This window comes from Chiloscyllium plagiosum, unplaced genomic scaffold, assembly GCF_037043375.1.
Source record: "Chiloscyllium plagiosum isolate Xiang-an unplaced genomic scaffold, Cpla_swu_hap1 HiC_scaffold_13, whole genome shotgun sequence".
Taxonomy (NCBI): Eukaryota; Metazoa; Chordata; class Chondrichthyes; order Orectolobiformes; family Hemiscylliidae; genus Chiloscyllium; species Chiloscyllium plagiosum.
Genome location: NW_028270151.1, coordinates 76272538 through 76285849, shown reverse-complemented (window position 1 = coordinate 76285849; position 13312 = coordinate 76272538). Strand labels below are relative to the sequence as shown.

Genomic DNA, 13312 nt, shown 5'->3' with positions numbered 1-13312 from the left:
GCAAAACTTTCATTTGACTTGAGCTTTCTAGTGGTCTAACTGTTCTGCCTCACTACATACACAATTATATTCTGCTACAGAATAAAGGTAAAGTCACCATAGTCCCAGGAGGCTGCTGTCTTGTTAGAGAGACAACTGGTTGTGGCTTACCTTAAGGATCACCACACCTCAGGTGAGAGGAGAGCTTGAGAAGAAGAGTCCTTCATGGTGCCGGATTGGACCCATGCTGTTGGGGTCCAATTGCAAACATTGCATTGCGTTGTAAACCAGCCACCCAGCCAACAGAGCTAACTGATCGCAGGATAACCCAGCAATGGCAACTTACAGAATACAACAGTCATGCTGTTAGAATTCTGCCTTTGATTATTTATTTGAAACTAAATTATGTAAATAAGAATTCACTTACTCCCTGCTGAAAGATCCATGGTCAATTTTATCAAATTAAATTCCATTTAATATATTGTAGAAGCTGAAAATACTTACACTTACTTTAAATTACAAAAAGATAAATGATTAGTGTTGGGTGAATAATGCTGATATACCAAGGTCAAATTGGAACTTGGAATGCAGCATTTTTCTTTATTTTGTCCCAACTCAGTGAATGTGAATGTATAGACAGATCCTCTGCTAAGTATTCAAAGGGAAAATTGAACACCGTGAAGTACTTTACAGATGGGTTTAATTCAGTTCAGTTCCTCTGCACACAAGTAATTTATTTACATCTGGCTGTTTGTGCTGCTGTACTACGTGAGTAATTGGACAGACATGTACTCCATTATAATGGTTCATTTCCAGATAGTGCAATCAAATCTCAGGTAAGTGAATCAAATGCACAAGTGACAAATACCAGCATTAGAATTGGTGCATTATTTTCTCTGTGAATAGTGGGTATCATTTTCATTCAAGTTTGTGGTGTACGCTTAAAATGTTCACCTTTGCACAGTGTGTACTTACAGTTTAATATGCTTTTTAAAAATGCTAGTGGATAGTCCTTTACCATTCTTTCATCCTGTCTTAATTCATGCACTTTTCAGAGAAATAGATGTTGCCAAGCATGACTGTAACTTGTTTTGTGTGTTCTGTCTTTTGTTTTCTTTCCTTTCTTTCACTCACTCTTTTCTATCCCTGTTTCTTGAACAAGATCTCCAGCAGCTGCTGAATGTGACCTCATCTCTGTCTCAGTCCACCACATGTCTACACGAACCTTCTCCCCAGCATCCAAAACCCCCACCAACTACCAAACTCCTCGAGACCCCACGGATGTCGCAGGCTCGTCTTCTGCTCCAGAAAGGGGGGGATGTGACCCCCAGCATTTTACGTAGGGCTATGTCATGGATGTCCACTCACAGCCGAGACCTGTTCCAATAATGGCAGAAAAGGTGATCAGCCTATTCCCCTTTAATTTTAACAAACATAACCAATATAAATGTGAAGTTGCTTAAGAAGCTGATAACGTAGTGAAACCTGGCCTTCTGGTCGCCTTGAATTTTACCTCATTGTTGATCATTTCGAACTCAGGAGCAAGCAGATTTATTAAATAATTTTAATAGTTCTTTCATCAATCAAATCATCTGCCAAACATTTTGCAAGCAAGCCCCAAAATCCAAACTTACCTTTGGAGTTGCCAGGTTTTCTTTGAATTCCAAGCATTATATATTAATAACCATACAATGAACCAGTGTAGAACAAGACTATTTAGCCCATTGTGTATGTGTCAGCATTTTGAAAGTCTGTCCAATAAGTCCTGTTGCTACGCTGTTGTCCTGTTCATTAATCATTTCCAAGTCCAAATTCTTTTTTAAAAATTTATTGTTAAATCAGCTTCCACTATACTGTCAGGGAATAACATCCAGATTATATTGTACAAAACATGAAAAATGCTTTAGCGCAACCATATTCATTTGATAAATAGAAACCATTAGAGGGAGCAAAAACAGAAATTGTTGAAAAGCTCAGCAGGTCTGGCAGCATCTGTCCATCTTCCCTCCCACCTATCCACTCCACCCTCCCCACCAACCTATCACAAATCACCTACATGCATCCACCTTTCACCATCCCACCTACCTTCCTCCTAGCCCCACCCCCACCCAACCTCCTATTTGTCTCTTAGCTCCCTTCCCCCTCCGCATTTCCTGATTAGATTAGATTACCTACAGTATGTTAACAGGACCTTCGCCCCAACAAATCCATACCGACCCTCCGAAGACTAACCCACCCAGACCCATTCCCCATATGTACCCCTGCCTAATGCACTTAACATTATGGGCAATTTAACATGGCTAATTCACCTAACCTGCACATCTTTGGATTGTGGGAGGAAACCGGAGCGCTTGGAGGAAATCCATGCAGACAAGGGGTAGAATGTGCAAACTCTACAAAGACAGTTGCCCTAGGCTGGAATTGAACCCAGGTTCCTGGTGCTGTGAGGCAGCAGTGCTAACCACTGAGCCACCATGCCGCCTGATGAAGGGCTTATGCCCGAAACATCAACTCTCCAGCTCCTCGGATGCTACCTGCCCTGCTGTGCTTTTCCAATACCACGCTTTTCGACTCAGCATCTGTGGAGGGAAATCAGAGTTAATGTTTCAGGTCCAGTGCAGAACTGGGTTCTGAGGCAAGGGCTTTAATGTTTGGGTTAAATATTAACTGATTTCTCTCCACAGATGCTGCTGGACATGCTGAGCTTTTTCAGCAATTTCTGTTTTTGTTTTTGATTTCCAGCATCCTCAGTTCTTTCAGTTTTTATTGACGATTAAAGATAACCCTTTCTCACAACTTTTTATGATCTTTAGATCTGTCCAAAATATGAAGCAGACTAGCTTCAATCCAGAGGAACTTCCAACAACAATTATAATTGATTTCAAACTGAACTCAGAATGTTCAGGGATTAACTGAGCAGTGGCCTTCAAATACAATGGTTAGCGGCTGAACACGACACTCGAACTCTGAGTCTTAACATTGTCATGAATGATAAACAAGGAATACATTGGTTCAAATTGTTAAAAATCACATGCAATGAAAGACCATATCACATGGCCAGAGCCCATCAACTAGTCCTTAACTGGTGCAGGAGTCATGTGCTGTGGTCATGGAGAAGTCCCTTTCACTGTAACTTTCCAGATGAACTATCATGTGTTCATTCATATCTGTTACGTTTAACAACAGGAAAGTGTTCTGCCATGTGTAATAAAGTGATTAATTTCTGCTTTATAGAAGGCTTTAAGATTTCACTAAATGTCAACTGCAGATTGAAGTTTTGTAATATATTTGTCATTAACCATAGATCCAATTCCTCATCTGCCTGAATGAAGGCCGCAGTATTTTTCCATCATTCCCTTTTTATCCTCCATTCATCTCTCTAGTTCATCTTCTCACACCACTTCAGAAGACGTAATGAACCCCAGATATTATGCACACTTCCCCACTAATTGTATCTTATAGGAGTTGAACCACAACAAAACTGAGCAGTTAAATGGTACCAGAACCAATCTTCATCAGATACCATTGCTCATTTCTCATAAAAAGGCTGTTTCTTAATGAAGTGTGTTGTTTAAAGTGAAAACATAATTGTTCATTTCAAATAATGTATATTCATGTTGGGCGAGAGATGTTGTTGGCAAGGCTGGCATTTAGTTCCCAACTCTGGTTGCCCTTGAGAAGGGGGTGATGCAATTGATTAGGGAGGAAGGTCATTTTAGATAAAGAGTGAACTAAACCACTGTGAGACTGGAATAACATGTAGGTCAGACTTGAGTAAGGACAACACATTTCCTTCCCAAAAGGACATGAGTGTATACGTTGTTTCTTTGTAGCAATTTCATCGTCCCTGAACCAATAAACTGAATTTAATTCTCAAACTGCTATGGTGAACTTGAACTCATCTTCACTGGGTTACTAGCTGGTAACATGACCATTGTCCCACCATACTCATCTGGCTATGGTATCCAACTAGGGACATCTAATCACATCCTTAACACATATCTGCACCTAAAAATCATTAATTTGTAAGTGAAAGAACAATGTATAATTCTGTTATATATGGAAGACACCATTATATGGACCACACAATCAATGCACTAAAAAGAACGATAGAACAGTAAATCATTAAGGGCTAAACCCTCTTAGCTGCTTCATGTTCAAATCAATGAATCACCCAATGGAACAAAATTGCTGAACAAAAAAGCAGACTTTGGAATTCTGAAACAAACACAAAGAATGTCAGAGAAACATGCCATGTTTGGCAGCATTTGTGGAGAGAGGAACAGAGTCAGTGTTTCAAAACTGGTATGACTAAACGCTTTGCCTATTACTTAGATTGAATTCTACAGTGCTGAACATGGCCATATGAATACAGATTTCATTGTTGAAAAATGCCACCAACTGTAGACGTGATTCCTATAGGTTCTGCATGTCTTGAGTCATAACAGTTGGAGCTATGGTGTAGGGTTATGGAAGGATTCAAAATAGCTTCAAATACCAACACATTAACAATCATTTTACAGGTCAATGAAGAGAAATTTGTGTATCTGTAAAAAAAAAGGCTAAACCATCCAGTTTTCCATAGGATTCTCAGGGGTTTTATTTAGGTGCGAATTATATATCCCAGTCCCAAATTACCTTTCTTTTCCACCCATTCCATGCCAGCATTTACTGCCAATCCCTAATTGCCCTCGGGAAGAAAGTCGGGCTGATTTCTTAAACCGCTGCAATCCCTGCAAGTAAAGGTATTCCCACATTCTTGTAAAGGAGAGAATTAAAGGAAATTGAACCAGTGAAGGAGCAGTCTTATTTTTTGGGTAAGGAAGAGAGCATACACAGCTAGTAGGGGAAAGCTGATCATCAAAGCCTGGCAGGATCAGAGGAGAGAGAAACGAGTTAGCATTTCACATCGAATATGTTGCTTCTTAAGAATCCTTTTTGGACATGGTTTGCTTGTGCGGTTTGAGTGACCACTTAATAACTGAGCCTGAATGTTTACCTGGTCTTGCAGCATGACAGTATAATCTGCTCATTATCTGAGGTGCTGTATATAGAAATGAACATTATTTAATCATCAGCAAACATCTTCATTTCTACCTTTAAGTGGCCATATCATTCATGAAGCATTTGAAGGTGTTTGTGTCTAAGAGTCTCCCATTTAGGTTCCTTGGATGAGATTGTTGGCTTCCAATAGCCAGTCCTGGTGCATTAGTAAATTTTACATGCCCATACTTTAACCCTTTTTTAAGAGTTTGTTTTAAGCAGTTTCATAACAAGACATTTAAGAGTGAACCACAGTGCTGAGGGTCTAGAGTTACATGTAAACCAGACCAGATAAGGATGACAGCTTTCCTTTGCTAAGGGATGTTAATGAGTGAAACAGATTATGGCAATCTTTTCATTTAATTCCAGAATTTAATGCATTTGCAAATGTGGGAGTCAAATGCAGGTTGCAAGAACATTATCTGGGTTTCTAGATTATGACTCCTTTGACATTACCACTAGGCCATTCACTTACCCTACTGATGGCAATCCATTTTCCTTCTGATACTCATCAATTTCAACGTTGTTTGATCCTCTTGATGTAATACTTGTTTAAGTGCTGCCTTGATACTTAGGGTTGTCACTCTCATCTCACTTCAAGGTTTTAGCTGATATGCCATAATTAACATCAGATTTTAATCATACCAAATACCAAATAGGGAGCTATGCCAAAATGATGTTTCCACTTTCTCCGAACTTATATTCAGCCAGCTGTTAGCAGTATACTTTCCATGTAAAGTCTTCACTTCTTCCCCCTCTTCAGACCAATCTTGGCTGGCTTTCAGAACTTGAAATTGCTGTTTTTAAAATGCATAGGCACTTGCAAAGCTTTGCTCGATCCTCAGAAACAAAACAGAAATTGCAGGAAAAACTCAACTGGCCTGGCAGCAGCTGTGAAGAGAAATTAGAGTTAACATTTCAGGTCCAGTGACCCTTCCTCAGTAATCAGGTCATTGGACTTGAAACGTTAACTCTGATTTCTCTTCACAGATGCTGCCAGACCTGCTGAGTTTCTCCAGCAATTTCTGTTTTTGTTTCTAATTTATACAGCAAGCACAGTTCTTCTGGTTTGCTCCATCCTCCCTGTTCTACCTTCCTCTTGAACTTATCCTCTGCTATTAACGCTGCTGTAAGTTATTTTCTTTTTTAGTTCCCTGGAATGTTTTGTTCAATCAGCTCCCCACCCCATATTCTTCAGCACCCTCCAACACCAATCTGTCTTTCTGCACCTGATCCCACCATCAAAAGTTTCTTTTAAATTGATTTCCATTACAGTGTCTTTTGCACTTCAGCCCACTCTTCGCTTGCTCATGATGTCTGTTGCCAATCCTAAAACGCCTTGAAACATTTGCAGAGTTAAGGGCAACTGTTCACCTTGTTATGTGTTAAATCCCTGGAGGACCATGGCACAGGAAGGCAGTGCAATGTGAAAGGTATTATGCTTCACTCACCTTTTTGGTGGTACATTTTTGTTCTGGTTCGGGTATTTTAGTTGACAAGATAGTTCTCCAACTTTACTAATAATAAACTGCAAGCTTAATTTGCCCCTTTAAGGCCAATATTTAAATCCTTAATTAAGGGGATTAATCAGACCAAGCAGTTACTGCAATTAGGGTACAGTTAGCTGCTTGGATATTTCAGGTTTCAGGCCAATGACTGTTGTTCCCTAAAACAATGACTGGACTAGGAGGAATGTGTGTCAAAGGCACAAGAAGTCATCAAACGATGTGCATTTCCAGTACTTATTACTTTCTCACCTCGATACACAGCTTTGTAACATGCAAATCCTATTCCCAATTAAAGCCATTGTCAACGTTTTCTGCAGTGTTGCACTTGCAGATCTACAACCAATAGATGGTGCCATGGTGCAGATAGCACAATCCTCCTATCATTTCAGTTACGTCCTCAAATGAGGATAATTCAATTTTTGGAAACAGCTAGAATCCCTCTACTCACCAGACATCATTATGATTACCCAATTCTGATTCCATGCCTGGCCAGCTTCCTTTCTCCTGTACATGTGGCCTAGTCAGACTTATTCTCACATACCCAGCTTCTGACCATTCCTGATGAAGGACTTTTGCAAAAATGTTGACTCTCCTGCTTCTCGGATGCTGCCTGACCTGCTGTGCTTTCTCAGCACCAGACTCTCAATTCTGACATTGGTGCCAATTCATGAACCTATCAAAACCACATTGACTGTGATAAGATGAATCTTTTACAAGCACTTGAAGTTATTATTGAAACATAGAAACATAGAAAACCGGAGGAGGAGGAGTCTGCACCACCATTCAACATGATCATGGCTGTTCAAACTGGCTGGGTGGTGTAGGGCTATGGCTTTTGCTTCAAGTAAATGCATTAAGTGTGAGGAGTCCCAGGTTCAAATCCTGGATGAACGCTCGAGTTTTATGGGCAGCACGGTGGCTCAGAGTTTGTCACTGCTGCCTCACAGTGCCAGGGACCCGGGTTCGATTCCCACCTCAGGTGACTGTGTGGAGTTTGCACATTCTCCCCGTGTCTGTGTGGGTTTCCTCCCACAATCCACACGTCAGGTGAATTGGCCATGCTAAAATTCCCATAGGGATAGATGCGTTAGTCAGGGATACATATAGGGTAGGGGAATGGATCTGGGTGGGTTACTCTTTGGAGGGTCGTTGTGAACTTGTTGGGCTGAAGGGCCTGTTTCCATACTGTAGGAAATATGATCTAATCAAACTCTGTATCCAATTCTCCCCTTTTTCCAATATTGTTTAATCCTTTTAGCCCTAAGAACTATATCTAACTCCTTTTTGAATGCAGTCAACATTTTGGCCTTAACTGCTTTCTGTGGTAGATAATTCCACAGGCTCACCAACTCAGTGGGTGGAGAAGATATTTCTTCTCATTAATTCTAAATGGCCTACCCAGTAAGTTTGGTTCTGGACTGCACAGTTATCAGGAACATCCATCCTGTCTTTACCATGTCTACTCTTGGGAGAGTTTTCTAGGTTTTATGAGAACTCCTTTCATTTTTAAAAAAAAATCTAGTGAATATAGTCCTAATTGATTCAATGTTATCTTCATACTTCAGTTCTGCCATCCCAAGAATCACAATATAGTAAACTTCATTGCATATCCATAATACCCTTTCTTAGGTAAGGAGACCAAAACTGAACACAACATATTATTGTCGAGAGTGTGGTATTTGAAAAGTACAGCAGGTCAGGCAGCATTTGAGGAGCAGGGGAATCGATGTTTCAGGCATAAGCTCTTCATCAGGAATCTCCTCTCATCGGATGCTGTCTCACCGATTTTCAAGCATCACACTCTTCAACTCTGATCTCCAGCATCTGCAATCCTCACTTTCTCCTAGTTGATTTCACTCCTATTATTACCAAGTCTATAAGCTGTTATAACCTGTCAGTCTCTTTTATTTTTTCATCCCTATCCTCCAAAATATACTTTTTTTTCCCTACTTACATTTATATTTTAGATTAGATTAGATTAAATTACTTACAGTGTAGAAACAGGCCCTTCAGCCCAACAAGTCCACACCGACCCACCGAAGCGTAACCCACCCAGACCCATTCCCCTACATTTACCCCTTCACCTAACACTATGGGCGATTTAGCATGGCCAATTTGCCTAACCTACACATTTTTTGGATTGTGGGAGGAAACCGGAGCACCCGAAGGAAACCCACGCAGACACAGGGAGAATGTACAAACTCCACACAGCCAGTCGCTTGAGGCGGGAATTGAACCCAGGTCTCTGGCGCTGTGAGGCAACAGTGAGTGGGTGACATTTCAAAATTAATGTCAGTGAACTGATATTATAGTTATGGTCTTAGAAAAGCAGCATTTCTTCCAGATCATTGGGAAAAAAACCCACAAAAAAGCTGTTTTGATCTTGTATCATATTAAGATATGATCAGATATAATATTTCCAATCTTAGCAGCTTTTCACCAGTAACAGGTGACTGATTGGGAGTGATCTTAGTTCCTTTATGCTATCATAAACCCCCTGAACACTCATTATTTTGTAAAACTGCTCCAGAATGTATTGTGATTGCTGTTTCTGAGACCTCACTGTAATGTCCAGTAAGGGATCACAAGCATGCGCTATTTTCCTGTTGTCTCTGTCAATATGTGAGTTTATTCTTCCACATAAAATAAATCTTGAGCTCATATTTCAACTTTTATAAAACAGAGAATAACTTTTCCCCTCTCTCAGAACCCTCAAAACTGCTGTATTTCCACAATCTGAGCAAAAGGTTTAATTCATCTAAATTTGTAAATGAAGATGCAGTAAGCCTAAAATGTGAATAGCGATTTGATTTACCAGTGCGACAGGTAGCTTACATGTCAACCCACACTTGATGTTTAAATTGTCTGAAAAATCTGAGTCTTTTCTGGAAAAACTTGCCCTGCTCCCTTTCAAAACAAAACATTTTTCTCCCCAAAAATTCCAGGACTGACGAGCATGTAGTCAGGATAAGAAACAGTCAGGCTCGGCAAAATTGTAGTTGATATGTTACTGATGCATTATTTCCTTCGAGAAAAATCACTCAGTGATTCATTTAGTTTAAACCATTCAATTATCTACTTGCAAGTCATGTAACATGTTTACATTGTGGGTGTTAAAAAATATCTCAGATTTCATAGTGTACACATAGTGTTAACATCATCAAGTATCATTGTCCTATAGTGTATTGTCGAACAGAGATGGTGATTGTTATATCCAGATCCCATTCGAGGTCTTCCAACTTGCTTCAGTTTCAAGTGGGATTTCCCAAACCATTCAGCTCCCAGGGTGAGAATAGACAAACAGGCTCCCCTTCTTTATTCACCCACCCACTCAGTTGATCAGTTAATTTAAAAATGGATGCCTTCCCTTCTTGATACCATTTTCCCTGATCCAAAAGATTTTATTAGCGAGTTTTGAGAAGATTTGTAGCGCAGGTTGAAGTTCTGGATGTAGGTTTGCTCGCTGAGCTGGAAGCCTTCATCCGGAGGCGCATTGAAGACTTTACCTAATATGGTGACGAGACGTCTGAAAATGAACCTTCCAGCTCAGCGAGCAAACCTACATCCAAAATTTTATATTTTAAAAGGAGCCAATTTAACCAGGCTTTCTGCAGTTATCAAAGAGTGATTTTATTAATTACTAAACAGGAGAATTCATAGCGCAGTACAGATAACGCACAAAATAGAAATAAGAGGTGAGTCCAAAAAGATAAAAGTTAAAAGAGGCAGATATGTGGATTAATCTCTAAATTGATGGTGAAGAATGGACAGTTAAAGTTGTGATGATTGCAGAAGAGGTTAACGGTTATGTTAACATTGACAGTTGACCTATTGATTTCATGATCTTTCAATTTTCAGATTGTTTGATGTGCTGTGGTTCTGGTTCCTTTTGCCAGTGACAGACAGAGGCCTTATGTGTTCCCATTTCCCTTTTCCCTTATGCCTTTTGTCTGGCTATTAACCAACTGATTTATAATAATCAGAATGAGTCCCTTTGCAGAAACACAACCACCTGATGAAGGAGCAGTGTTCCGAAATCTAGTGCTTCCAAATAAACCTGTTGGACTATAACCTGGTGTCGTGATTTTTAATTTTGTACACCCCAGTCCAACACTGACATCTCCAAATCATCCCTTTGCAGGGAGTGACTTGGGGATAGTTCTTTGACTGAGACCTCACAGCATGATAACCTAGGCAGGCCCAGACTAATATAATCAGTTCCAGTAGAAGACTACAGTTGAGTTGAAACTGGCCATTTAACCCCTATTTTTGTGTATTCTTCAAACGAAGAAACAAAATATGCGTCCAAAGTTTGGGACATAGTCCACAGGGATTGAGCAGACGGTCATCAGCCCCTTATTACCTTTGTCGTGACAAGTGACATAGTCCAATCTGTTCTTGATTGCCTCTTGGAAGTGGTGTTGTTTGAATTTCCCTTTGGATTCGTAACTGTAAATTTAAGTGGGTCTCTCTCTACAACCAGCCACTTCATTTAAGTCCTTAGCCAGTCCTGGCTGCATCAGCCCTCTTTTAAGTAACACATCTTGGGAGTCTGAAATAAAAATGTTCATAGTATTTGGCGTTCTGACCCATGATTGTGTATGCACACCTTGCCATGACCGTGGGTCAGAACTCCAAATCTTAGATTTAAAATTCCAACCTAGATCTTAACTGGAGATGACAATATTTTCCTAAAATTTTAAAAACAGATATAAAGAAGTTACATTTTCAGATAACATATTTTGTGACAGGTAAGAGCTGTCCAATCCACTACTTCAGAAAGTGGCTTGAGTTCCAAAGCCTGTTTAATTAAAGTAATTCCAGGCCAGAAATTTACTTATAAAATACACAGAATTTGTATTAAATTGATTGTACCCACTGGATAAAAGTTGTTATGAACCTGAGTTGACTTTATTTCCAGAAATATTGTATGTATGGATTTTATAAACACTGTACTGTTGCAGCAGTAAATGGTAATGCCTGCCAGCTTGAATTTTCCTGGTATATTCCTAGCAATACTGAAAATGTGTTGCTGGAAAAGCACAGGTCAGGCAGCATCCAAGGAGCAGGAGAATCGACGTTTCGGGCATGAGCCCTTCTTCAGGAAGGGCTCATGCCCGAAACGTCGATTCTCCTATTCCTTGGATGCTGCCTGACCTGCTGCGCTTTTCCAGCAACACATTTTCAGTTCTGATCTCCAGCATCTGCAGTCCTCACTTTCTCCATATTCCTAGCAATGACAATTCCAGCCTCTGCTAGAGATTTGTGTGCAAGAGGGCAGATTGATCTGATCCAGCTGCCATTGTTTGCATACGTATGAGAGTAATCAACTGAGATTTCTTCAGTGTTAACAAAATGGCCTGCTTTGGTTGCCAGTTGCGTCAGTGGAACCTCAAATTAATGGCAATATCATATTTACACATCAGAATTGAAAACAGGCACTCACTGTGAGATTCCAAAATGTTGCCACTTTAGTTATCCAGAAGAAGAAAGTAACAGGAACATTGTTGACTTGGATAGCTCTATAGCAGTGGGTTGAGTTTAATGTGTATCTGGAAAGTGTGAATAGGCTAACATTCCTTTATTCTCTTGTAAAGAGAATGCTGAGATGGGCAGTGTACCATCTATTTTGTTTTGTAATGCATGGGTAATCTGGTGTGTGGATCAGCTGTTTTGAGAAACACATTTTAGAATTCAAAGTTTGTGAGAAGATTTGTAGCTCGGGTGCTCGTTGTTGTGGTTCTGTTCGCCGAGCTGGGAATTTGTGTTGCAGACGTTTCGTCCCCTGTCTAGGTGACATCCTCAGTGCTTGGGAGCCTCCTGTGAAGCGCTTCTGTGATCTTTCCTCCGGCATTTGTAGTGGTTTGAAACTGCCGCTTCCGGTTGTCAATTCCAGCTGTCCGCTGCAGTGGTCGGTATATTGGGTCCAGGTCGATGTGTTTATTGATTGAATCTGTGGATGAATGCCATGCCTCTAGGAATTCCCTGGCTGTTCTCCTCGACCTGGACCCAATATACCGACCACTGCAACGGACAGCTGGAATTGACAACTGGAAGCGGCAGTTTCAAACCACTACAAATGCCGGAGGAAAGATCACAGAAGCGCTTCACAGGAGGCTCCCAAGCACTGAGGATGTCACCTAGACAGGGGACGAAATGTCTGCAACACAAATTCCCGGCTCGGCAAACAGAACCACAACAACATTTTAGAATGACAAGGTAAAAATGTCCTGTTACTTTGGGGTTCTGACCTGTAGTCATAACAAGGTAGTGTATTTTAATATTTTCCTGAGTGGCTGTGTTTTAACTTTAAATTGTAAACATTTCTAGGTGATTACACTGACGTATAATTTAGCAAGACATTGCTAAGTGTTTGGCAATAAAGGTCTTTAAGAGGTTTGATAAGGTAGACGTAAAGAAAGATTTTCCACTTGCAGAACAACTCAAATCCAGGACTGTTAAACGGAAATAAATTCAATAATGAATTCAAGAAAAATGGCTTTACCTAGAGAAAATGGTTAGAATGTGAAGCTGGCTATCACATGGAATAGTTGAGCTAAATAACAGATTCTTTTAAAGGTAAGCTACACGAGGAAGCAAAGAAACAGTAGGAAACAAAACAAACAATGACTGAAGAAAAATGTCGGACTCAAAATGTTCCTGAAGAAGGGCTTATGCCCGAAACATCGATTCTCCTGTTCCTTGGATGCTGCCTGACCTGCTGCACTTTTCCAGCAACACATTTTCAGGTCTGATCTCCAGCATCTGCAGTCCTCACTTTC

At 40.3% G+C, this 13312-nt stretch overlaps 1 protein-coding gene across 9 annotated transcripts in view; it reads left to right on the top strand.

Moving 5' to 3' along the window:
* Positions 1–13312, top strand: part of LOC122555777 (Rho guanine nucleotide exchange factor 4) — a 473424-nt gene that overhangs the window by 452312 nt on the left and 7800 nt on the right. For 8 of the 9 annotated variants that reach the window (XM_087993755.1, XM_087993757.1, XM_087993754.1 and 5 more), the window contains one exon: positions 1142–1379. The exons of the other annotated variant lie outside the window; for it this stretch is intronic. In XM_087993755.1, the coding sequence (XP_087849881.1) occupies positions 1142–1368 (227 nt within the window). In that variant the 3' untranslated portion in view covers positions 1369–1379. The remainder of the gene's footprint in view (positions 1–1141; positions 1380–13312) is intronic. 9 annotated transcript variants of the gene reach the window in all.